This window comes from Gadus morhua, chromosome 8 (genome assembly GCF_902167405.1).
Source record: "Gadus morhua chromosome 8, gadMor3.0, whole genome shotgun sequence".
NCBI classification, from domain to species: domain Eukaryota; kingdom Metazoa; phylum Chordata; class Actinopteri; order Gadiformes; family Gadidae; genus Gadus; species Gadus morhua.
Window position 1 is genome coordinate 19,536,600 of NC_044055.1, and position 26,709 is coordinate 19,563,308.

The 26,709-nt window shown below is 48.3% G+C and overlaps 1 protein-coding gene across 19 annotated transcripts; it reads left to right on the forward strand.

The window, feature by feature from the left end:
- The first annotated feature begins 1,332 nt into the window (after positions 1-1,332).
- Positions 1,333-24,993, forward strand: LOC115549432 (transcription factor E2-alpha). 19 transcript variants are annotated; one of them, XM_030364614.1, is made up of 22 exons: positions 1,336-1,887; positions 1,982-2,125; positions 4,213-4,311; positions 4,706-4,796; positions 9,473-9,546; positions 9,728-9,803; positions 10,904-10,959; positions 11,074-11,209; positions 12,189-12,238; positions 14,283-14,382; positions 14,842-14,978; positions 15,562-15,712; positions 16,122-16,180; positions 16,318-16,396; positions 17,492-17,568; positions 18,017-18,190; positions 18,441-18,555; positions 18,662-18,845; positions 19,210-19,272; positions 19,651-19,898; positions 22,942-23,088; positions 23,656-24,993. In XM_030364614.1, exons 3-21 carry the CDS (start codon positions 4,255-4,257, stop codon positions 23,079-23,081), a joined length of 2,067 nt encoding a protein of 688 aa, XP_030220474.1. In that variant the 5' UTR covers positions 1,336-1,887; positions 1,982-2,125; positions 4,213-4,254; the 3' UTR covers positions 23,082-23,088; positions 23,656-24,993. The 19 variants fall into 19 exon arrangements, with proteins under 19 accessions (XP_030220487.1, XP_030220488.1, XP_030220474.1 ...); XM_030364615.1 differs by having other exon boundaries at positions 1,987-2,125; XM_030364622.1 differs by having other exon boundaries at positions 1,337-1,887; positions 4,724-4,796.
- Positions 24,994-26,709: the final 1,716 nt, after the last annotated feature.

A 26,709-nucleotide genomic window follows, 5' to 3' on the forward strand; every position in this document is an offset into this window, starting at 1 on the left:
CCCGTCTTTCCCCAGGTGTACACGCTCCGCCATCAATCCCTGGTACAAGACTGGTTTTGTCATAATGGGGTCTCGCATCGTCTCTGCGCTCTCACCTTTTTTTTGTCACGTTATTCAGAGCTGACTTATTGTGGTGCAGACGGAATGATTTCACACTCTGCCATAAGGAGTCCCTCTTTAGGGTCAAAGTTGCTCTTTACAGTCAGGCTATTCATACATGTTTTTTTCTTGTTTCGCCATAGACAACAGAGGCCAAACACAGTGTGTGAAGTTAAAACCTAAGATGAGACCATGAAGAGCTCCTGAGGACAAACATTAGATGTGACAAATGTCTTAAGTAAATGAAATTGCTTTGTAGCATTCATCAAATCACTTTTTTTTTGTATGGGAGGATCATTTTAAAGAGATGCGCTTGACGCTTAAGTGTAGCTCTGAAATTGATTGTCTTAGTGCAAACCACACATGGTTCACTGTTTGTGAATAAGCCAGCACAGATGCTACTGTGGTTATTTCCCCTCTAACCAGTTGAGGTTTTTCAAGTCCCCAAAACCAACAACATAATAGCAAATGCTTGGAAAACATGCAAACCAATGGCTACCATCAAGGTGCATTTCTTTGAACCCAAAGGCCTATATATATTGTGCTTCGGGTTCTGCCATGTCCTGGGTTTGAATTAAGAATTAACTGATCACACATCGCCATTGACGCTGGATACACGTTGGCAGTGATAGGTTACTCAACCATTATTTTATTCTTGTTTTCATACCCACATGCATGTATATCCACACACTTGTCTATATGGTCCACTCAACATGGCAGACACAGCTGTCAGTTCTTTGTTGTCCTCCAAATCCATTCAATGACTGTTTACCTGAACCATTTGTTGACTAGCCATGAGCCATTGGATCAGAACCAAAACGCTTCTTCTAAATTTAACGTTACAGCCAATGTCATACAGCCGTTCAGATATTAGGGTTTAAGCATTAGGGTTACAAGCACGCTAACCCCATTGGACACTGTAGTTCTATCTAAATGCATTATATTTCCCTCGCAGTCATCTATGCTATGGTATTACTACAATTCTCCTTAATTCGGCACGATGGTCATTACGTCTCACTTCCTCGCATGTGTACAAGTAGAATATCACCACACCATTGTTTTTTTTGGAGCTTAGACAGCGCTTTAATAGCAAAATAAAAAACAACCGTTGGCTAAAATGAGGTGGCCCCAAAGGATATCGTAGAGATGTATTTGGGCAACCCTCATGTCGATCAAAATTTCCCTTTATCCAATTGGTCCCACGTTTGGATATTATCATTCCATCTTGTACTGGTCTGTCAGTAGGCTGCTGAGCTCTGCGCTGTCCTCTTCCGCAAGGTTACATAGATCCCCACGGGTTGCCATTATGGGAATATAATATTCCGCCTGAAACTCTGCAAGTTACCTTCCGTGTTATTTAAGATACACGTGGTATGATTAAGTGATCTTTAAAATATTTTTCGTTCGGTAGGAAGTCGTTTGAAATCGGACACCGCTGATGTTTTAGCGTCCATCTCCTCTCGTAGGCTGCGCTGCGGAGTAATATGTTGTTGGAACCGACAATGTGGAGGCTGTTAAAATGTCTACTAGGAAAATGAAATCGTTACAATCGTAACAATAAGAAAATCGGAATTAACACAAGAGTTGTAATTCCACCCGGAAAGACAGTTTCGATTTCGTGACCAGGACAACAACAAGCCGATCCGGTAGAGGGGAGGTTGATATTGTTTTTGCTCATCTTCATCAAACCCACGGTCCGGAGCACGGGGAAGGATCCTATCCCCAACTTTGTTTTTCTCTACTCCAGGCGCTCATTTTGTATGTTGGATGCCCGATTATTAAGTCCAGGTAATTGTGGTTTAGAAACTAAATTATATCAAGCATGTGCATGTGAAACATAGGTTGCCGGTCGGGTTTTTAACACGCTATTGTTCAACTTAAGCGCAGCGCCCAAGTTGTCGGAGGGGCCGCCGGGGGAAGCGGGCTCTTGGATTTCGGTCCGGCCTGGAGGAGGAAGACCTCGCGTTGGTTGAGCAGCGTTTTCGCTGTACGGCCAAAGACTTCTTTGTTCGGAGGCCATAACGATGTGAGCGTTTATTAAACCGGCAGCCTGATCCGAATTGAAAATTTCCGCATGGTTGCCAACTCACTTAGGTTTAGTAAAAGCGAGCGATGCGTGGTGGTTATGGAGATATAACGCTGGTCTGGACGGGTTTAGTCCTCGATCGCTGCTTAGGACACGCGCCTACACCTGTTCATCACATTTTGTGGTTTAATGTTGTATGGCGATACTACGTTTGTGTAATTCAACAATCTACGGTGGTGTACGACGTAGTTCCAGTTAAATGGAAAAGCGGGTGTTAATTTATTTTCACCACGATCCTGGCCAGTAAACAAAATGTGTTAGCCAGTATTTATATCTACGTCGTCCACCACATGTATCCCCGGTTTGGTCAAAGGGGTAAATATAGAAATACATGTCTTATTTGATTCCTTTTTGGCCCCCCAACTTAAACTTTTGTGGACTGAGTCTTTGTGTTCATCAATGATGAAGCTAATTGTGTGTCGCTAGTGCCCTCCTCCTCCTCGGTGTGTGGACGGGCAACAGGTTTTTAAGGTCCTTCTGAAGCCTCGCTAACATAACGGTGCTTCATAAACGCATTCCCCTTTTGATAAATAATGACATACTGCTTAACGCATGGTCTTTGTTCTAGCCGCATTATTGCTATTTCAGCAATAAAACTTTTTACCAGTCGGGGTAGGCCGGAGGAGGCCGGGAGGGGAGAGACGGGGTGGGGGTGGCAAATGGAAGTTCCATTTGTTAGGAGGGGCTAAACACTTCTCCCCCATTTTGACCTCGGTTGAATGAGACAGGGAAGTTGAGGAACTATTGATCAAGAATGTCCAGATCCCTATATTTGGATTTTAGTGAAGTATCGGTTTAAATGCTAGACCTGTTATTCAATGATATTATTACGCTTATTACTAATTACTTGATTTGTTACAACTTTATCTCCATGGGTTTCAATTATTTAATTGAACCCCCTCAAAAGGATTGTTTGAAGTGGTATACATAATTTATTGTGTGTGATCCAGTGATGGATATCTAAACCTTATTCTTAAAGTTGTAGTATTGTGTATCTGTTGGCCTATCAAGCATACATTGTTTACTTTAATTATCATTGTAAAACGTTTTTTTTTTACAAGTAATAAGTTTGACTGGATGAACATAAATGGTTTATTGCAAGCATTATGCCATCTTATTGCATTGGTTCCGCCTCTTTGAATAGAATAGCAAGGTTAAAATATGCTTGCTTGTGAGAGGAAAGAGACATAGTTGGACTGGGGAATGAGCACAAGTGAGGAGTGTTTCCCCTTTGGCTGTAACCGTCTACTGTTACAAATGTGGGTTAACAGAGAAGGCACTTTTTCTGATTTATGAACAAATTGAGGTATGTCATTTATACAACAGTACATCATGGTTCGTTTTTAAAGGGGTGTTGTGTGACATTCAACTTGTCGTTGATTTAAGACTAGGGCATTCTTTATATTTTGTTTAACAATCAACCTGTATTCCGGTTGAACAATTCAATGGTTACAGAAAGGTGATCACTGGTGAATTACAATGATGTTGATCTGTCAAGCAAATACGTTTGGTAACACTAGTTAACAAACTATATATATCCTGGTTGGACTTGAGGGCCAGGCTACGCTTTCAAGTAAGGTACATTGAGAGCTGTTTTCCAATTTAAACTCTGTGTACCCTCCTTGTAAACAGCCCCCCACAAGATAATCTCACACCATGTTCCTTCTTTAAAGCAGAGAAGAAGCCCCACCAGCGATTGTCATATTTATTTTATAACATAGACATTAATTATGCAGTCATGGCATATTCATTGGTACACAGATGACCTATGCCCTCATAGCTGGAGTGGTTGTTGGTTGTTTGTGTACTACCAACCGGTGTAATTTAATTGGCTTACCCCCTGGCTCCTCTCAAACTGACGACCGGGGATGTAATCGAGGTGTGCACCACGCACACACACGCACCCATATATATTTATTTATATGTGTGTGTATGTGGTGTGTATATACCTTTTTTGAAGACGGGGTAGAGTTAACCAGCTCACAAACGGGTCCTACTAATGCTCTCCTACTCACCTCTGCCCACAGTCACTTACTGAGACTTAAAGGGCCAACGAACAGCAGCACAGAATGGCTGCTGCTGTGGGAACAGACAAGGAGCTCAGCGACTTGCTGGACTTCAGTGCGGTAAGATGCCTCTAAACAATGCTTCACTCCAGTCCAATACACATACATACACATTATTTAAATTCATAACAAACTGTTTTTTTCAAGTTACTTTTCCAATATGAACCTTCCAAGAGTTGTTAAAAAGCATTTGTAATAGTAAAACGTCATCACATTCAGGAATTGCATTGTAGGTTGGGGTGGGGTTTTGGATGGTTGTAAATCAACCTCCATTTTATTTGACTGTTCTGTTGTGACTCACATTACCGTGGGCTAATTGCTTATGCAGCCTCGGCTGGTATGTGTACATTGCTTCCCAGCAGTGATAGTAGTAATAACTTGTGATGATTGTTCTGCATTCGTATCTAACCGGCCCTTACAGAGATGTTAACATCCAAGTGTATTGCTTTCACAGTTTACGCTTCCATTTCAGATGTTTGCACCGCCTGTATCAAATGGCAAGAACCGCCCAACGACTCTCGCCAGCAGTCAGTTTGGAGGTTCAGGTAAGCCTTGAGTCCTTGGGTCCCTCTCTTCGATCCACGTATGGTTTATAAATGTGATTTTCTGTGACTTTAAAGTACGGCAGTGTAGGGAGAGGCTGGGTGTAAAATCCCACATTTCCCTTTTTCCCCCTTTCTACCACCTGAAGCAGCTGTTCCAGGGCCATTATTGCTTTTCAATTATACCCCAGTAAAGTTTCCGACCATAAAGCCGGGCAGTAAGGGGCCTCTGGTATTTTTTTTTCTCTCTCTTTCACACCGGTTACACTTCCCCAACGGGCCCAAATAACAGGAAACGGATCCTATCCCAACCTGTAACCCCTAACCTGTTTAGCTACTGATCACTGGCTTTAAAAAACAAACAAAAATCACACGTACTGGCCAATCCTTCAGAAGGTGGTGGGGCTGTTGGTGTGGTTCCGCTGTGGTATGTTATGGTCAACAGCACCCCCCCCCTACACCCTCCACCCCCTTCTTCCTTCCATAGGTGTCCCTTCCCTCACCTCCTCAGCTGTTGCCACTCCATCTCAACACATGTGGTTTTTGTTGTGGTTGTGGTGGCGGGGAAGGGGCTTCATGGCGACAATGCGGCCTTCTTCTAAAGTCCCGGGGAAATTGCATTCCTGCCTTTTGCGTCACGTACAGTGTGTTCCTCCCTCAGACAGAGTACCCCACAGTCCCTTGACGGCACTGGATCAGATCTGGCGTTTTCTCTCGTTCCCAACCTCCCTGAACCTATAGATATACCCCCCCTAGCTCAGGTCCTCTCCAGAAAGGACCTCCTAGGCCGCCGTCCTCACCCTTTCCTGCAGCGTTGCATAGCCCTTCCCCAGGCTGCTTGTCGTACCTACAAGTGGCGCAGGTTGTTCAGGTAGCAATGGAAATGAAACAGGATATTAAAGAAGGGAGGCTAAGATGAAAGACAAGTGGTCGATGGGACGTGGGGGGTGGGGGGGGGGGGCTGGTGTGTGTGGCGAGGTGCAGGGGACGTATTGGTTATATTTCTCCTCTTCATTTGAGGGCCACTTAAAGGTTCTTTTGTAGAAGGAAGGTGCTTGCTTACAAAGGAGGGACGTTCCTGTTAACAATCCAACTGCTGCTCCTGGGATTATGTCTCATGGTGTAGGGCCGGGATGCTCCCAGCCATTGGACACCTAGACAATGGGGATAGGTCAGAGAGAAGAGGCTCAACAGGCAGCTAGCATATGTGGCTCCCGGCATACGGTTTCACCGTGGAAGAAGCCCACGCCTTCAAACGTCCCGGCTGTGGAGGAGTGCTGTTCCAAGTTGACGTTGGGCCTGAAAACGTGCCACTGTGTTGGAGTGAAATCCGATCTGTTTTATGTATTTTTTTCTATTTTTTTTGTCGGACTCTTTTCTTTTTAGTATGCCATGGACATGCATCATTGGTTTTGTTTGTTTCTGTCGTGCGCGACCCAAGTTTCTCCCTATACTGCGGCTAGAGTTTTATTAGACTTTAAGTACAGCCTGAACATCTTGATAATTTATAACCCAACAGTGAACCAATAGTTAGTTCACTATCAAGCGGAGTTCCCACGTTATTCTCTATTGAAATTACATTTCTAAATGGATTTTATCTAACACAATGCCAAGTTTAACATTTGCATGCAGATTTCATTTCTGAGGGGGAGAAGCTGCACTAATGTGAATCATACAGATTTGCAACATGGCATAATCAGATGATTCTGTGTTAATTGAAATTCTTGGCAATGCTGTTTGGGCTTTACATAATATAGTCTTAAAACCTTGACAGTCCCTTGTACAAAAGATGCAGAGTCGGGCCTCGTCGTGTAGCTAGCTTCAGAAAGAAGTGTGTTTATCATTGTGGGGCTCTAGGCCTATGTTGTGTTTTCTGTTTAGTCTGACGCTTCTGGTGACTCACAAGTTGAACCATTCAGGGGCCAGGTTATTGTACATTGTTCAGCATTAACAATCACCCGCGTTCACTCTCCCGAGACTTCATCTGACATCATGCTTTGTGTCTTTTGTGACTCACTTCACCGGAGAGAGGGGAAGGAAGGTGTGTAGACAAAATGACACGCTCAAGTTAAAGGTGCTCGGGGCACTGTCCCCGTAAAAGAGAAAAAATCAGTCGAAGAAAGAGTCTGCAAGTTCAGCCAATGTATGTGCCGTGAGTGCTGTGCTTATGTAGCTTATGACTCAGGCTGACTATCTGTTTCCAGTATATCTTCCTGTGTAATTATAGACTAGCCATGTTTTAAAGGGGCGTTGCGTAGCTGGGGGGGGGGGGGGGGTGGGGGGGGGAAGCGCATTGGGGCTCACCAGAGAATTTGTCTGGCCTTACTCACCCAGCTCTCCCCCGCCGTCTCTCCCATGTCACGGCCCTCTCCCGGAGAGCCCTGTGCTTTCCCTGCTCCCAAATCAGGGCCATTAGATTTTGGGAGGATCGCTGCCAAAACTGAGCAATAATGAGTATCATTTGGCACTGGGTTTGAAATTCTGCTTTGAGGTTGTGCATGTGAAATCTCCTTCCACACAAAAACGTTTGAGGCAAATAAGGCATTTAGTGATTTAATGTTTAGGGTATTTCTGCCATTGGTTTGTCTAATTGTAGGTAATTGTTGGTGAATACTAAATGGCAATCGGGTGAAGATTTCTTCCCCATTCTTTTTGTTTTTGAATCGTATATTAAGCTATATGTTATACCTGAAAATGATGCTGATGTTAGGTAAAAGAAGATGGAATTGATTTCCTGCGTTGCCTAACCCTCCCTGCCCCCAATCCCCCCCCGTCCCCGCCATCGCTGGACAATATAGACCTACCTTTTTATAGTCCTACCAGTAAGAACCCGTAAATAACATAGTAAACAATGTTTTCTTTGTCTTTCGACTCATGGAACTTCAACACATTAACATTGATTATTCAATATAAATGTTACCCGCCGCAGCAGCCAAGTATGAGTTTTGAACACATTTCTTCATATATGGATAAGAGAAAAGCGAGGTTGCATCATAATGACGTGTGTAGTTGTTTACAATAGCTGTATGCGTTAAAGGTACGTTGGGCTATTTGAGGATTATACATCTCATGTATTGGCAGTATAACCCCACCCCTCTACACATAGAGCACGCCTGATAAGGCAGCGTGGCAGTTCAGCTCCCTGTGGTCAATGTCTTGCTATTGTAGCCCTGAATGGTATCAGTCTCTATCTGTGTGCTTTACACCTGTCAGTTCAACCCAAGCAGCACAAAGGAGACCTAATAGCGGTGGATCACTCTTTCTATTGCTCAGTTCAGTGGCGCCGTTAATGAAACCGAGTTTGTGGAGGTGGATACGCTGCAGCTTAGAATGCCCAGCATTTAACTCTATTATCCCGGTGTCCAAAAGAAACTCCTTTTTTTAAATAGATTTCACGTAGCCTGTATAACCTAGATATCGCAGCCCTCGACAGACACATTCACGGAATAGGCGGAATGGCCTCTTTTAAAATACACGATAAGGCTTTTACCACCTGAGCGTATTTGCAGGAATTGTAAATTTGGCCGTGTGGCTGTAAACAAAGGCACAGAAATAGTCAGAAGTCAGGAAACACGGAGTGCTCTTTCTTAAGCTAATTGAGGATTGTGTACCCGCGATTTACAGCTCAAGTGAATGGCCTGGCAGGGTCCTTTCTCTCCCCGGCGTGATTGACACGCCGAGTGACAGCCAGCCATATAGAGGGAACAAGACATTGTCTCCTTCATCTCCTATTCCGCTGGTGTCATGTGCGTATAGATCACAGTTGTCACGGCAATCTAGCAGCTCTCTGCGCTCTGGACCCATCAGTCTGTTCTACTGCTGATCCTGTCATGATGCCGGCTCCCCCCTTCCCCCACCTCCACCCATCCTCCACTCTCTTCCTCTCCCCCCCCCCCCCCCCTACCCCACCCTCCCCTCTCCGCTTTTTAATTAGACAACAAAACAAAAATATGAATATTCATAAAGCGGAGCTTCATTAATATGCACAATTATGCAAATCAGCCCGCAATTAAGCTTCAGCTTTCCCCTGGAGACGGCGAGATGCGGTGCGAGAGGAGACTGATAGAAAGGGGACAGGCAGGGACTTCTGCCTCACCAATCTTTAAAATCGCCCTCCTTTCCGTCACGATCATCTCTCTCCCCCCCCCCCCCCCCTGTCTCCCGCCCTCTGCCGAGCCGCGGCGCACTGGCCAGGAATAACATGTGTCAGGCATGTCAGGTTGGGTCCTTCTCTGGTCTCCGTTAAGTGGAACATGTGGGCAAAATAGCGAGAGAGCGGACGGTCTAGTGAATGACTGTTGCCATGGAAGGAGGAAAAAAAAACAAGAGTGTTCAGGAGAGAGTGGGAGATGGGAGAATGTCGAGGACGGCTCTGGAAGCCTCATACTGGGTGTTAATTATTCAAACTTCCTACAGCTCATATCCATGCGATGTGACAGCGCTGTCACCGCGCTTCCTCCCTGTGAGCTGTGAAGGCGGAGGGGCTCTCCAATTAAACATGTTTCCGAGCAGGTCACCTTCTTTCAGGCTCCCGGGGAACACCGCGGCTAGCGTCGGTTATCAACGCTCATCGCTAACCCCCCGCCCCCCCCCCCTCCCCTCTCCCCCACCAGGGCTGAGGGGCAACGCTTCCACCGCTAACCCTCCTTCTCCCTCCCTTGTCTCCCCCCCCTCTCCAGGTGTGGATGAGCGGACCGGGCCGGGCCCCTGGGGGCCGGCGGAGCAGAGCAGTCCATCCTTCAGCCAGACCAGGGTAAGCACCGGCCGGCTCCCCGCCGCCCCGGACACGTGTAACACACACACACACACACACACCAGGCGGCGTGCTCGCTGTGTGTGATGGAGGGCGGCCGGACACTTTTCAGATCAGCTGCAGCCGAGCCCTGTTGTTTGTTATGCTCCCGCTAAACGCCGCTCTCTGCTCCCCGGAACAGGGTTACCCGGAAGGGGCCGTCTACAACGAGCACGAGGGCATCCCCTCGGCCCCCGCCTTCGGCTCGGGCATCGTCGGTGAGGCCTGTTTGTTTGTTTGTTTGTTTCCAACCTGATTACGAGCCGTCGGCCGCCGCGGCGGCTGATGGATGGCTCGGCGGCGGCGCTAAGCAGCCGAGGAGCAAATGTTTCGACCATTGGCGCCCGATAATAAGATGCATGGAGCGGGAGGGAGGGAGAGTGGACTTGCTTACCAAAGCCACCGCGCTGTCCGATGCTGTGACTGCACCATTGACTTTGTGTGTGTGTGTGTGTGTGTGTGTGTGTGTGTGAGAGAGAGAAAGAGAGCGAACGAGAGACATTGCAAATGAACCTTTTCCCAGGTTGGAGCCGCTAATGCAGCTCATTGTGGCAGTGCGCAATTCTGCTTAGGTAGCGATGGGTGAGGAGTAGGGGGTAATCAGGGATGAGCTGGGGGGAGGGGTCTTGTTTGTGTGTGTGTGTGTGTGTGTGGCAGTTTGTGCAGTGATGGGGAAAAAGGGGGTGGGGGGGGGGCGGCAGGGAGGTGTGTGTGTGTGTGTGTTTGTTAGGGGGATCGGGGTGGGGGGGGTAAAGGGCACCCATGCACAAACAAGGATCACCCCTGGGGATTACTCTGGCCTATAGATTTCCTCATATGAACTGTCACGGGGAGAGAAGGGGGGGTGGGCGTAATAGGCCGCCGACCATTTACGATGGGCCAATTTGTTGTTGTTTCGCCGTCCAAAGTCATAAATAGTACACATCATAAACGCTCTCTGCGGCAGATGGGAGGCGCCCAACCAAAGAAACGGGGACACCCAGATTGTGTTTTAATAGTGACATTAAAGCCCAATTTCTCTGCCATGATGACCTTATTCATTCCCCCCCTCTCTCTCATTCTCATTCTCTCTCTCTCATTCTCTCTCTCATTCTCTCTCTCTCATTCTCTCTCATTCTCTCTCTCTCTCTCTCTCTCTCTCTCTCTCTCTCTCTCTCTCTCTCTCTCTCTCTCTCTCTCTCTCTCTCTCTCTCTCTCTCTCTCTCTCTCTCTCTCTCTCTCTCTCTCTCTCTCTCTCTCTCTCTCTCTCTCTCTCTCTCTCTCTCTCTCTCTCTCTCTCTCTCTCTCTCTCTCTCTCTCTCTCGTGTTTCTTCTGCTGTGCGCCGCCCACCAGGCAAGGCCGAGCGAGGATCCTATTCTTCGTTCACCGCACAGGTAAAAACAACAAGCATCCACACGACCCAAGCCACCGGCGCCGCTCTTAATGTCGTATGTAGGTAGCGTTACATTATGGGATGGCCCGCGTGACCGTGCTCTCCGTGTCCGTAGCCGGGCTTCATGCCCAGCGAGATGCCCATGCCCAGCCCCGATGCCCTGTCCCCGTCCAGTGTCAAGTCGGGCTCCCAGTTCTACTCTCCCTACCAGGGCGGGAACCCCCGTCGGAGAACCCCACAGGACAGCATGGGTAAGGGAACGCAGAACCACCACGTGTTACCGTACTGCTCTCTCTCTGACTCACACACACACACAGAGGCCTTTGGTTCACACGGCTGTAACAACATGGGGGGGGGGGCTGTGTGTGTGTGTGTGTGTGTGTGTGTGTGTGTGTGTGTGTGTGTGTGTGTGTGTGTGTGTGTGTGTGTGTGTGTGTGTGTGTGTGTGTGTGTGTGTGTGTGTGTGTGTTAATGCCAGCGTTGGTTGAATGGATCTCTATTTCTTATTTGATGAATAGAATAATTGATACACAATTATTTAATTACTATAATTATTGAATGATCTTAATTTCCAATAATTACTATAATTATTAAAAAAAATTATGAGAGTTGTATATAATAGCTATATTTTGAGTGTTTAATTTGATCTAGATGTAAACAAATGTTTTCTGCGTAGTTAAATGTAGGTGATATTTGGTTTATTGCATTACTTTTTTATAATCAATGTATTGATCTTAATAATGTTTTTTTGAAGATGCATATCTTTGAAACATATGTAAATACGAGTTTGGAGGTGAAATCCGGCCAACTCCTTTCCGCAGAAAAGATGGGTTTCAGAACGCCTGCAGCACCACCGATTCCATCTCGGTTTCCTTTTGGGCGCACTTTTCTTTGTTCTGGTTTATATTTAAATCGCCGCGTATCATCACTTCTCCTACAGAGGTTATAAATATAGGCCCGAGAAGTCTCACTTCTGCTTAGCGCAGCAGAGTGCGCTGCTATCTGGTAAACAGCGGACACGTCGCGTTAGAAATGCCTTCTTGATTAGGCGCTAATGAATTAAAAGCAGATGGATGGAGATTCCTCCAGCGGGGCTGAAGGGGAGGCCTCTGCGCGGGCAGACCCATTCACGGCTGTGGGCCGCGCCGTCATAATGCGAGGCGTGTGCATGTTTCAAAGCGGCTGTGTCTATACTCTTGTTCTCCTCTCTCTCTCGCCCCTTCTCCTCAGATCCCCAGCCAAAAAAGATCCGGAAGGTGCCCCCTGGCCTGCCGTCCTCGGTGAGTGCTAACAGACAGCCCCGGCTCTATCTCCTTCCACGCAGTCGCTCTCAGCCCGAGCGCCGCGCAGCGCGCGGGATTACGCCCCTTTTCACATTCCACTTGGCATCCTAAGCCTTTCCTTGTGTTTTTTTTTTCCTTTTTTTTTTTTTTGCTCTTTTCATTTCTTTATTTATTTCTGGTGAAGCATTGCGCGAGCAGCCAGGCAGCCGCTCCAGCTGTGTGCCGGCCCAGTCGGGGGAAGGAGAGGAAGGGAACAGCCACTCTCTCAGTCAACCGCCATGTGAATTTATAGACTGCCGTAGTCCCGGCCTCTTTATTTTATAGCCACATATTTCCCCCCCCCCCGCACCCACCCCCACCGCCGACCCGTGCGCCCTCGCCGGGTCCCCGAAGGAAAGGGACCGGTGGGGTGGGGGGTGGGGGGGGAGGGGGAGAGAACCGCCCGCCCCCACCGCATCGAAAAAACCCAACTCTCCCTCTCCCTCTCTCCCTCTCCCTCTCTCCCCCTCTCTCTCTCTCTCTCTTGCTCGCTCTGGGAAGTCTATTTCCTCCCCTTGTCCGTCTCTTCCTTTCCCCCTCTTCTCCCCCCTCCCACTCCTCCCGCTCCCCCTCCGAAAACCCCCCCCCCCTCCCTCCCTCCCTCCCTCCCACCAACAACAGCCCTCCCCTTTCTTTTCTTTCTTTCTCTCCCTCCCCCATCCCTCTATCCCAGCTGCCAGTAAAGTTGGCTGCCGTCCAGGCCTCGGCAGATGGTTCAGTAATTAGGAGTGCATCTCTCCATTCCCTCTTCTCCTCTCCCCTCTCTTTCCTCTCCTTTCTCTCACTCTGTTTAATCAAATTGCAGAGGAAAAACTTCAGTTGGTTTGGATCCCAGGTTTCACATGCATAGTTTTGATACTTTTTATTTGTTCTCCGAATGGTCTCGCTTAAAAGGGGGGGTTGGGGAGTGTGTGTGTGTGTGTGTGTGGGGGGGGGGGGGGCACGGCGATCAGTTATTCTTTTTTAAAAAACACTAGTTTCAGTTTTTTTTTTTATTCGGCTGCGATAAGGCTGACAAAATGTCCCCGTTTCCATGGACACGGCGGAGCGTGGCGGCGGCGGCGGGACACGGCCCCCGCGGGTTGTTTATCGCCAAAGCGTTCCAACTTGGTTGTTTGTTTAAGGGTGGGATAGGCGCAGGGCGCTCGGGAGGCGGCAGGCGAGAGTCCGACCAAATAGAACCTGACACTGCACATCCGATACGGGCCGCTGGGGCCGCGCTGCTGCTGCTGCCGCCGACCAGGCGGAGCAGAGCGCGGCCCGCTGAATGGAGCAGTGGGTCCACACCGGCCAGCAACGCCGGGAAGAGGAGAGCCGTGGTGAATCGGGCATGTTGTGGGAGCGCCGTGTTTATTTATTTTCTCCTAATCTAATTCTGTTCCTGTGTGTGTGTGTGTGGGGGGGGGGGGGGGGGTGTAGTAGGTTGGCCACAGATTGTAGTGTTTGCTTGTAAAAAAAAAAAACGTAAACCCTCCTGGGTCAAGGATTTGCAGTTGGCCCTGTATCGCGGGCCAAGCTTTGGGGGGGGAAGTGGCACAGGTGGGCCCCCCCCTCGGGAGCACCAGGTCCGACGGGGTGCTGCTCATGGGCCCAGAGCCCATCATGACCAAGAGGATGTTTCCATAAACTGCAAGCACTTGTCCCGTTGAAAGTCTGGAAATCATTGGTTGGATGATTCCTTGTATTTTCAGTTTGACACGCGACCCTGAGAGAGTAGTGCATTTGTAGAACATTTAGAAAATATATAAATAAGGCTAAAAACATCAACCAGCGATGGCAAATCTGTTGTCCTATTTGTATGTTTGTTTATTTAAATGCTCATATAAGTGTATATGTAAGCCTTTGCATAACATTATAATATTGGAGATTATCTAGAAAACGTTGGCTAAAAGACTGGGGGGGCATTTTGTTTGTTACGCCTTTTAGCTTTTACGTAACAATTGCATTGTGAAAGGTCCTCCTTGGTTTGACGTGTGTTTGTGCGTGTGTGTGTTTATTTCAGGTGTATGCACCGGCTTCAGGGGAGGAATTTAACCGGGACAGCGCTGGCTACCCGCCCTCCAAGGGGGGCAACGCCTACCAGGCACCGTTCTACATGCAAGGTGGGTTCACGCCCGGGCCGTGCCCCCTGCTTTAAAAGTCCTCCCTTCTCTGCTATCTAGTCGTCAATGCTCAACAAAATTGTTAAGAATTGTTAATTGTTAAAAAAAAAAAAAAGGAATCAGTTTGTGATGGTAATTCTCTGGCGCAGATGGCCGGTGAGATACAGTGTTTTGTTGTCTTGCTAAGCATATGTGTAAGCCAGTGGACTGGGTGCCGCTGCCCCAGGCCTGGGCCACCCCAGCAGCACCCAGCCCAGCCCCGTGCCCAATGACTCCCTCATGGTTGAATAAAGTCGTCACCGTAATGTGACATGTCTCATATGTGGCTTTCATTGTCTTTCATCTCCTGTGGCTGGTTTATATACCTCATCCCCCCCCCCTCCCCCTCCTCCTCCTCTCTCTGTCTCTCTCTCTCTTCCCACACAACCCCCCCCCCCCCCCCCACCCCCTCCATAACAGAAGGCCTCCATCCTTCCTCGGATCCGTGGGCGGCTGCCGGGCCGATGGTGCAGCCTGGCTACTCTGCCGTGCTGGGCAACTCCCCCCACCTGGGCCAGCACGCCCCCTTCACTGCCATCCAACCCCAGGACAGGCTGGTAAGCGCTGCCGGGACTCTCTCTTCCCCCCCCTCCCTCTGCTCGCTCCGTTGGCTGGGGCCCAGCGAGGTCTCCGGTGCCCTGGCACCCGCTGCAACATTTAGAAAGCACGGAAAGGAAGAAGGAGGCGAAAGGGAGGATTCGTCGATCTCTGTTTTCTGTGTGGTTACGGGCGCTGTAGGCAAGATTTAAGAGCTATCATTTGAGTGTAATTTGTTAGAAATGCCATAGCCATCCGTCAGCCATTAGTGAGTGAAATGCTCTGTGAGACGATCAGTTCCGGTCGACTGTGTGCCTGCTTCTGTATGAGTCCATTTGGATTTAAGACCGCTTCTGGCTCCTCTCTGACCCTGATTGGTTTGGGGTATCCATCTTGCCTGTCAATCACGGTTATGCACACGGCAGCGCGAATATAACACTCAACGGTTGGGAAATGGAGGGAGAGAAGGAGCATTTATTAAGAAAATCTCCAAAACCCGTCTCCTGCTCCCCCTCTCCCCCCCCCCCCCTCCCCACTCTTAAACGGTACCTGCAGCACCTGTCTTTAAAGCCCTGTCGTGCCTCTCTGTCGTTGCGGACGCAGAAGAGGCAGCCGCTGCCCCTGTCCCCCCAGAGCTACCCGCTGCACGGCAGCGAGGTGAACGGGAGCCACCCTCCCGGCTTCCACTCGGCCTCCAGCGGCTACGGCCCCCCCAACCACACGCCGCCGCTCAACGGCACCGACGCCATCATGGGTACAGCTCCACACATCCCCCCCCGCCCTCGTCCTGGTTGTGTGTCTTGTGTTGTCTGTCTTGTGTGTGTGCGTGGGTGTCTTGTGTTTTTGCGTTGCATGTTTTGTGTCGTGTTTGTTTGTCTTGTGCGTTGCGTGTTTGTGTCTTGCGTTTGTGTGGGTTGTGTGTCATGTGTCTTTGTCTTGTGTGTTTGTGTCTTACGTTTGTGTTTTGTCTTGCGCGTATGTGTCTTACGTTTGTGTGTGTGTCTGGCTGGCGGTGTGTGTGTGTGTGTGTGTGTGTGTGTGTGTGTGTGTGTGTGTGTGTGTGTTTTATTTTTTTGAGACTACCCTACTTGCAGAGCTGTCCCGTGTGGGATTAGTTGTGCTGGGTGTTTCTAACGCACACACTGCTCTGTTTTCCCTGGCAGCCAACCGAGGGACGGCTCCCGGAAGTTCAGGCGACGAGATCGGGAAAGCCCTGGCATCTGTGAGTAGCCTCAGAATATCCCGACTTTGAAACGCAAACAGTATAGGAGAGGCACGGAATCCGAGGACGACTTTGTGCGTTTCGAGTAGAACTCCTCGTGACGGCGTGGTTTTCTACCACCCCGTGTGTCTCTGCAGATCTATCCCTCGGACGCAACCAGCAGCGCCTTCCCTTCATCTCCGTCTCCCCCCGCCGGCTCGCCCCAGGCTATTTCAGGTGAGCAGTGGCCCACAAGCACCTCTCTTATATATGCAGCCTCAAGGTCACCCGAGTTTCAAGGAGGCTTGCAGGCTGGCGCGCCGCTTTTCGCAGCCCCTCACCGTTGTTCCTCCCAAGTCCCGCATAAGAGGAGTCGATGGGAAGTGGTTCCGACGTTTTTACGGCGTGAGGAGGGCTGTGTTTCCCATCAGGCTCCATGGCTCCCCTTGTCGCCCGGGAGAGCGACTCTGACTGGTTGTTGGAGTGGGCATTTGTTTTTCAAGAGAAAAATGCAAAATGTTGCAGTTGTTTGGAAAGGCAGCTGCTGGTGAATTGTACAGCGATGAGGTAATCTATCAGTGCTGGTGGTGGTGTGATTCCGGTGCTCTTCGGTCTGTGTGCCATAAATTGCGCTGTTGGAATCGGATCCGGTGGGAAGCATCTGAAACATTTGGAGTCATTACGCAGTAATTGACAATCTACTAGCCTACCGTTTAATTTTGTTGCATCTATGCAACCAAAGTAAGCAAATGGGGCCGACACTGATGGGTAAATTAGGATTAACAAAGGGGTTTGGACCAGTGAAATATATATGTTTTAATAGATGAGGTTAATAGTGTGTTAATGGGCCTTATGCTGTCTGAACAGTGCTGTTTGACGTTGGCATAAGCGGTATATTTGAATGATAAGTAACTTCTGAGGGAACATGGAGCCAGCCCAGCTTGGCTGTGCCTCTGTGAGGAGCACATTCACATCCGGATCGGCTCTTTTTTTTTTCTTCTTTTTTTTTTCTCGGCTCTCCAAAATAAATATTTAGTCATGAAGGCATCTTGGCAATGCACCGAAGCAGAACAAACCGATTTGCATACGAGAATAAGGGGAAATGGAAATGCTTTTTTCAATTACAGAAACCATTCTTTTGAGTTGTTGGAGTGCCATTATATGTAGCCTGAGCTAATAAGCCCAAGACAAAAACGACTCGCAATAAAGGCTGGAGATAGGAATCTTATCAAGTTGCAGAGCTTTTATTTAATTTTCTCAAGCAAGTGATGGGTCCAATGCATGTTGGTCCCGGCCAATGAAATGCGTGAACTGAACTCTTGCTGTCCCCAGGCTCCGCCTCCCAGTGGACCCGGTCCTCCGGCCAGGCCACACCCTCCCCCAACTTTGAGGGAGGAATTCAAGCTCTTGTAAGTCTATATTGCTATTTCCACACACACACCCCTGCACACAAACCCACTCACACAAACTATTAGAATTCTAAACTAAGAATGCAAACGCTTCAAATTCCAATGTGTAAATCGACTTAATGATTAAGTCGTTTTACTCCCAAAAATAAAAATAATTAACTCTGGCTTTAGGCTAGCACCATCATCTGTCTGCCTGGTTCAAGCGCTTATTGTTTTTAACTTCCTTTAATGTAATCAATGCGTATTAAAATAAGGCTGTAGTGTAGTGACGGTTTGAATCTGACAACGTGTGGATGACTACACACACTAAACAAGCTTTAGTATTTATTTACGTCCGTCACTGCATCCTGCGAGCCTAGCATCCCAGACGCTCATCTATACGTTCTGTGCGGTAGTGAAAAATGGCCGCCATCGTAAACGGTCTTCCCTCTGCACACCACCTCCACAGCAGAATAAAATGGAGGACCGTCTGGAAGAAGCCATCCATGTTCTCCAGCGTCACGCCGGCGGCCAGGGAGGCCCAGGTCTGGCAGAGATGCACAGCCTGCTCTCGTCTGGCATGGGGCTGGCACAGACCTTCGGCAGCGCGGGGCTGGGCATGGCCAGTCGCCTTCAGGGACTGGTGAGGACCCCCACATAATGAAGGCTGGAGGAGACGGGGCCACGTGAATGAATGAAGCTAAATAAACACGCGGACGCGTGGACCGGGCGTACGATGTGTCTGAGAACAGTCCCGCACGGAGGGCCGTGACGCCGTGACGCCTCCGTCGTTACTAAAGCACCCGACGGGGATATACAAATTGATGTTTGTGCGGGGGGGAAAAAAAAAATGTATGCAACAAAAACGCCATTCTTTTATTCCACCGTTGCAGATATCAGGAGGCAACCACGAGGACTCTCCTGGACTGCCCTCTAGTGGCGGCCTGCTGCACGGCCAGCACGGCGCCTCCTCTGGCCAGCCGGGCTCTCAGGCCGAAGGCTTCAATGGTAAGCCTCGCGCGCGGCGGACACGACGCCACACGACACTGCGCGCTGCACTTTGTTCTCCACGCCCCTGCCCCGTGGGACTCCTGTGTGTAACGCTCCTCAGCAGGCCTTCCTTCGGCCTGCTCAGTGTCTTCACTGCTCACCTCTCTCCTAGGGCTGCCCGGCGGCCTGTCCCGCTCCAGCGGGGGGGACCTCAAGCGGGAGGACAAGGACGACGACGACGACAACTCCTCCATGAACGACAAGTCGGACGACGAGAGGAAGGACATGAAGGCTCGCATCCGATCCAGGTGTTTAGAGAGTCCGCCCGTTGTGACGTTGACAGAGCTATTTTGATGTTATTTCTGGGCTATTTAAGTTTGTTTGTATGTTTAATCGCTCATGGTTTTTAATGTTTGCTGTAGATGTTGATTTCTATGTTCTGTAATAAGTGATGCTAGCTTAGATCTGTTGTTTAAGAAGTAAGGATAATGAATGAACTTTACACATGTTTAAACTGGGGTGGGTGCTAATCTCAGTTGACTTATCTGGAAACAGGCCAACACTAAATCTAGTTAGACTTGGCGTGGCTACGTGGATCTTAAAGGGGGTTTAATTCCGCAGTCTGGTTGACGGTACATCTGAATAAAATGAGATGAGTGTGTCACCCGTTAGTTCAGACGTGGGTGAATTTCGGATATCCCAACTCTTAACCAGGCTAACCCGTGCAACAGAATCGTAAGTCCCTCTCAACAAGTAGATGGCTCTAAAGCAAAAACACAGCATGCCTCGTTTACAGTCGAATCAGGAACATTTGCCAGTACAAAAATGCCCCACAGACAGTGATGAATATAATTTAGTATGCCTCCTAAAGCAGTAGTTAAAGTATAATGTCATTAATTTGTAATACTTTTATGGGACTCGAACTAGAACCTTTTACTAGAACATGTAGAGTCATCCATTTTGCTATATATATGTATATATATATTCGAAGTTGACCAGATAAAAAATGTCTTGAGTTGCCCGCAACGCAACCCTGTAGAGTCGCCCATTCCTGGCCCACTGTACAAACTGCTCCTGTTTCCTTCCCCTCCTCTGCCACTATCGCTCCGCCAGCGGGGACGATGTGGATTTGGATGACGATGACGAGGATCTGCCGGTGGAAGTGAAGGCTGAGCGGGAGAAAGAGCGGAGGGTGGCAAACAACGCTCGCGAGCGGCTACGCGTGCGGGACATCAACGAGGCTTTTAAGGAGCTGGGGCGCATGTGTCAGCTACACCTAAGCAATGAGAAACCCCAGACCAAACTCCTCATACTGCACCAGGCCGTAAACGTTATACTCAACCTGGAGCAGCAAGTCAGAGGTCAGTGGGGGTCCCGGGAAGGAGGAGGAGGGGAAGGGGGCGCTGTTCCGATCCAAAACCTCCCTGCCAGGCTTCACTTCTTTGCTTTCCTCCTTGTTGAACGGAACAATGCTTTTCCCACGCTTCCAATGTCGCTACTCAGTGCTCAGTAGATGCTAGTACATGTGCCCCTTTTTTAGGCAAGGCAAGGCAACTTTATTTATATAGTCTTTTTCATACACAAGGCAGACTCAAAGTGCTTCACGTATAAACACTGTCACACAATAAAATAAAATAATAAATAAGTAAAAGAAAACATATGCAAAGAAATGAATACAATAGATCAGCATTTTAGAAGGTGCAATGTATTTAAGATCAGACCAACTCTCTCTGGTACCCACGTCGGGACTCCAACCCGACCTAAAGAAACTTGGTCCTTCTCTGGGACTCCAACCCGGATTCAATTCAATTTTAAAGTACTACTAGATGGTAGATATTACTTCAAAAGGGTGACCAGAGGACGGAGAGGGCACAATAACAAACACTCTTCGTGCCAAGTGATGTCACTTGCCATTGTTGTTTAACAAGCGACATCACCGGATATCATCCTAGCCGGCCGGAAGGGGCCAAAGTCATAAGCATTGTCCAGAGCAGAAGTGGCTGAACTAGTCCCTGTGGGTCTGACCCGGGGCCCGGCCCCTCATTAAGGCCGCAGGGCTACAAGCCCGCCGTGGGGGGGGCCCCAGAACGAGGGAAACAAAGAAGTGAAACCGCGTGTGGGTGTTTTGAGACGTGCACTCTTTCGAGAGGATTACGTTCTTCCGACTGACACGTGCACGCGGTGCAGAGTGCTAGGGCCCGCCCTGACGCGATGTGTGTGCTTAGAGTCCATGTACCTACCCTACAATGGACGCTCTGTCTCCACTGTGAACATGCTTCCATGTGTCTGTCCCTTAACTGAATTAACATTACCTATTTTTTTTTGTTTTCTCCTTAAGTCGCGGTTCCCTCATTCCCCTTTCGCTTAGATTGTGTCTCATTGTGCTACTTCTAACAAACAACGCCTTAAACATTTAAAGACATCATAGCAAAGTGTTTTGTGTTTTTAGAACAGTTGGAAGAGTCGTTTGTGTTCCCATTGTCTGTCATCGTTACACATGCTTTCTGCCCTGTGCGGCTGTAAACCTTACCATGCACCGCTCTGTGACTGGTCATCGTGTGGGACGGGTTGTCACACGGTAGTTTGTCCTCATGTGTGTTAACCTGCATTCCACCTTAACTGCAGTTTCCTTCTCCGTGCTGCATGCCCTGGCCCTCTCCAAACGTTTCCTCCCTCTTTTTATTTGGCCTCCCAGTGGCCTGTACGCGGTACACAGATTTCCATTCCTTCATCCATCTCCCCCGCCCATCTCTCTTCTCATCTTCCTTTCGCAGATGGCAGCAGATTCCTCCTCTTCCTCATCCTCCAATAAATACATCGTCTCTCCCCCTGATGTATTTAACACAACACCACAAGTCTCTCCCTTTGGCTTCCTTTTCATGGCCTTGTCTGTGCGCTATATCTGGCAGAGGGTGTCGCTTCCATCCTCGCTCCCTCCCTCATCCCCTCTCACCGCCCTTTTTGACAGTGCCCACAAGCCCTTCTCCATCTCCCGTCCCGACCTCGGCGACCAGCAGAACCGCTGACCTTTTTTTTTTTTTAAGAAAAATTGGTTGGGCTCGACTACCAACGTGTCAGTCCTGGTCCAAATTAATTTGAATATTTCTGTCAGGCCCGAGGGGGGGAAAAAAAAAAAACCCTGCCTGCTCCTCTCCTCAAATCACACACAGAGATGTATTGGCCGAGAACAATTGTGTGTGCGCGTTTGTCCGCGACGGCATCAGAACTGGACCTTTTGGTCGCAAAAGGCTGCTGGTCTGTGGTTCCCACACCAGGTACAGCCCAAGAAGCCATGTCCTCAGTTTCCACCGCTCCGCTCTCTCCTGCCACACGCCTCCGCCAGATTCTTCCCTCCAGTCCACCGCTTGAGTCATACTTGGCTAGACATGAAGGACCGAATACGTAGCCAGTAACAACACAGGAGTTTCTTCCGCACCAAGTAGCAACAAAAACAGAAACGACGGGCGTTTGGGTGGGGGGGGGGGGGTTGTCGCGGTCGCGGTGGGGAGTATGGTAAGGCAGGCCGGTATTTAGGGAGCGAGGGCGGCATTTAAGGGCGCACATCTGAGGCCGGGCGGGTGAACGACGCACGGGTAAGGGGGCAGATGCGAGGCTGTGGTTTGGGTTTGTTAACCAGACCTTCCAAACCAACCCTCTCCTCCCAGCAGCAGCTGCAGCGTTGTCTCGGTGGCCGACGAGAACTTGACTGCCGAGGAGAAGGAGCAGCGGGAGCGCGAGCGGCGGCTGGCCAACAATGCTAGGGAGCGGGTGCGCGTGCGCGACATAAACGAAGCCTTCCGAGAGCTGGGCCGCATGTGTCAGCTCCACCTGCAGAGCGACAAGGCCCAGACCAAGCTCATCATACTGCAGCAGGCCGTCCAGGTCATACTGGGGCTGGAGAAGCAGGTGCGAGGTAGGTCGCCCCCCCCCCCCCCCGCCCCCGTCTACTGGAATGCCTTCCAGAACCCCACCCAGCCCATCTCGCGATGGCTGGTGTGCGAGACGTGCAAAAGGGGGCATAGAGTCGTCAGACTGCGCCCCCCCCCCTCCACACCCTCTCACCCAATTCTATCCAACTACCAATAGGAGCTGCTCTGCGTCCACACCTAACCCTCATCTTGACTTGCTTGAGCCATCCTCTGCCACCCCTTCTCTTTTGGTTCACCTGGAGGAACAAAAGCCTAACGAATGGGGAAGAGAGGATGAGCCTTCCTGCTCTTCTGCTGCCGTCTCTCCTCACCGCCTTATGTTCCTACTCTCTTCTCTTTTGCTTTGTCACATTTTCTGTTCATTCAGTGTTGCCATGTCCCAGCACTCCCCCTTAGCCCTGCGATGATCATTATAGACGCGCTGCCACCGCTGTCCAGGGTCTTGACTTTTCCCTGTGTGTCCTTCTCTCCAAAGAGCGTAATTTAAACCCAAAGGCTGCGTGCCTGAAGAGACGGGAAGAGGAGAAGGTGTCGGGCGTGGACCCCCAGATGCAGCTGGGAGGGGGTCACCCCGGGCTAGGAGGAGATGGACACAACCCAGTGAACCATATGTGATTCTCAGGTACGTCCACCGTAAGATCGCCGGATCCGATGGATCAAGTCCAAGGTTGTGCTGCTTTCCCACGCTTAAACTGAGGCGCACCGTGCCGCGAGCTTCACCGCGTTACTAAAAAGCGAGCGCCTCAGAGGCAGGCTTTGTGAACGATGGGCTCGTCTGCAACCAATTCCGTTCAACAGTATGGCCATTGGGCTGACTGGTTCACGGCTGAACAGGTCGGCCTCACGCTAATATCCAGATCAGTCATTTTGCTGCCTTCGTTTGGTTTCCAGTGTTGCCGCCACTGGATGTAATTTTAAATACAAAGGTAGCTGACCCATTATAATGACTCTTGGTTGTGGGCTATGATTTGAACTAGATGTCCCGCCTACTCACTAGACTGCCAACCTGTAAGAGAAGTACTTTGTCCTTCACAGGGTATGTTCACAATTGCTCAAAGAACGTTGTTTATGCACAAGGCCATGGAAAAGCAGCATTACACATTATTACACAAATTTATAAAGAAATGTATACGTTGGGCAAAAACCTAAGACTAATCCTGTTTTTTTTTTTTTTCTTCTTGCCTTGCAGTTCCTGTTGATTGTACAGCCCTTAAAACATGTGGCCTTAACCTATTATCATGCATTACAGTGCGTGTTAAAAAAAAACAGAAAACAAATGGAAAACACGGACACACACACCTCATTACCGCAAAGCCAGTGGCCACATTCCTGATCATGAATAAGAGAGTATCAAGCACATTCATCGAAAGAGTTTTAGGAGTCTTGAAAATTGCAAATCTGTGAACTCTGAAGGGACATTTTTTTGGAGACTTTTTGAAATCGGAACATAATGAGGTCCGGTCTACCGGTTATGTTTTTTTTTTTTTTGTAAGACATTTCAAAAGAAAACAAAAGTTGGTTTCTTGTTGGGAGCAAATTGTGTTTGGATCAAATAGTACTTTTGGATAAATTGCTCAATGGAGCAAGTTTGGGATCTGTATCCTTGGATAGTTATTCGGCATTCCCGTTGGAACAGGAGGTCTTACATTCATTACAGGCAAAAAAGGACACCAGAGTAAATCATGTGTTTGAATAATACCTGTTGTAATGTTTGCCTATTTTAGGCATAGTGTTTGGTCATGATAAATTTACAATAATTTTCATTTCCCCCTTAAAAGATGACTGAAATATGGATGTAGGTTTGGAGAGACAAGGCCATAATAGCATTTGAAATACTGGACAGAGATGTTTCATCTTTTGTGTGCGTGTGTGTATGCTAGTTACTATTGGCTGTAGATTGTTTTTTTTTTAAGATAAAAAAAACTGAACTCTGCCAGTCACGGACTTAGGTATTTGTTATTTTAGCCATTGGTACCCCAAACTATTACGTCCCGGCCATCTTTTAATGTCACTGCCATGGTTACAGAATGGAACGACTGCCAGAGAGGGATAAACCACCGACCGACACAAGAGAGAGGACTCATTACCAGTGGAGCTTCCCGCTGATCACATGGGGGGAGGGGGGGGGGGGGGGGGGGATGGGTGGGTGGTGTGCATGCGCACGCCATTTGGATACTGCTGCTGGACGGAGGCGAACGCAACGTAACCTTCACTGCCCTCGGCGCCATTCATCCTCGGCCGGTTGTCATGGCAACCCCCGGGGCACGCGGAGACAGGGCCCGTCGGAGTTTCCTCCACCCGCGGCGGCGGCGGTGGCAGCGGCGGCGGCGCGGACGGGTCGCCGTGTTCCTGCCATGCCCCCAGGGCCCGCCGTGAACCTTGGGACGCTTTTCATAACCGCACGGCGGAGAACCTTCTGTTGTGGCCAGGGCCACACTCACTCGGATGTGGGAGACTTAATGTAGGACTGAGAGCGAACTGTATTTTAGTAAACTGCATTTAACCAGGAAATTGAAAAAAAAAAAAAGATTTGAAAGGGATCATGAGTGTTATTGCGCTACCTTCTGGTAGTATTACCCCATTGCCATTGTTTTGATTTGTTTCTTTGTTCATGTTTTATTTTTGGCTGTTGTTGCATTTGGTGTCCCCATCCCCCCCAGCCGATCCCCCACCCCCCCCCCCCCCCCCCCACACCGATTTTCCCCAGCCCCCCCAACCCATCCTCCCGTTTTTTTTATTATTATTGCAAACATGTTTGTAAGAATCTTCCTTTTTTTGTAGAATTTAATAATCTTTCAGTTTTTGTATTGTATTTTTTACTTTGTAAGATAGATGTATCAGTTTTTACTTTTGGAATGCTTTTTGTTTGTTTGTTTACATTGTTTAAATTGAAGAAAGCTCAATTTAGATGCCAGGAACAAAGTGAGGTGTACCCCTTTTATTTTAAATGGATTTGTGTCCGGTGCTTGGATGTTAGAAATGCCAATATTTTCTACCAGCAGCACAAAATTGCTATGCTTTTTCAAAATACGTTTCGAAAAATGTACTATAACACGAGGCATAGTGGAAATCTTCTGCCGCTTGCAAGTTGGGTGTCATAATACATACTTTTGTTGAACATTTTCTTCACCAAAGCCCCACTCTTCCTTTGACTGAAGTCCCGGCCCATATCAATTACTGACTCTTGTTAGGTACGTTTGTTGTGTACAATCTGCTTAATATTCCTAGTTTCATTATGACAGCATATGAAACATATAAACAAATCAAAAGGGTGGCCTTAGTCTTTTCCTGACTTTGGGAGTTTTGATAATGGTTGCTCACTAGTGCCTGAATACCTGTCTACTACACAGTGAAAGACTACTAGGTTGTACCTTTTTATAAAAACATGTATTTAAAAAAAAAAAAAAAAAAAGATTTACTTAGGACATTTGACATTGTCTCAGCACATCAAAATGAACAATTCAATTTACATCCCAGCTCATCAAAATGAACAATTAAACGTACATCTCAGTGCATCAAAATGAACAATGACACTTCATGGCACTGATTTCTGTCAGTTTGTGAAGTAAGATATAGTTAATGAATTTATAGGAGAGGGGAAAACACCCTGATTACATCATGTTTTTAACTTGGTAAGAGGACCCCAACGACTATTTCAAACGTATCTAGTATGTACTGAATTTATTTAAGAAATATATCTTCATCCCTGATGGCATGTGCATTATATATGTACAGCGGTATGTCCACATCAGTTTTATTGTTGTAAACGGATACTGATATGTAACAGTGTTTTGTATACCAATATTGGTCATTTTGTCCGTTTGTTTCATGCTCGCCCGATGGAGCAGCGCTGTCAATTCTCCCAAACTCCTGTCCCGCACACCCGACTTATCTGGGTGCGCTTTTGGTCCGATGTATGAAAGTGAAATTACACATTGCTACATTTCATTTACCTTTATGAGAAAGATTTCTACAGTATATTCTGTGTTCCAAGACACACAAGATATTTTGTGTTATTTTTTTGGCGGGGGAAGACCAACTCAACCTACTCTTGTACACAATAGATACACTGCTCCACAAGCCACTGTCTCATCATCATATTTGGGGACACTATGTATGTAAGGTATGTCCTCAAAGTGCCTCCAGTTTCCTATTTTTTATATATAAAGTAGATATTGAGAGCTGTCGTGTATATAACAGTAATGTAGCAATAAATGTGCCATTTTTAATAACAATACATACA

Excerpts from the sequence above, each read along its gene's own strand:
- LOC115549432 (XM_030364614.1), top strand. The coding sequence starts at position 4,255 with ATGGCTGCTGCTGTGGGAACAGACAAGGAGCTCAGCGACTTGCTGGAC. Across the intron at positions 16,181-16,317 it reads TCGGGAAAGCCCTGGCATCT|ATCTATCCCTCGGACGCAAC; the intron begins GTGAGTAGCCTC and ends GTGTCTCTGCAG. Across the intron at positions 16,397-17,491 it reads CTCGCCCCAGGCTATTTCAG|GCTCCGCCTCCCAGTGGACC; the intron begins GTGAGCAGTGGC and ends TGCTGTCCCCAG.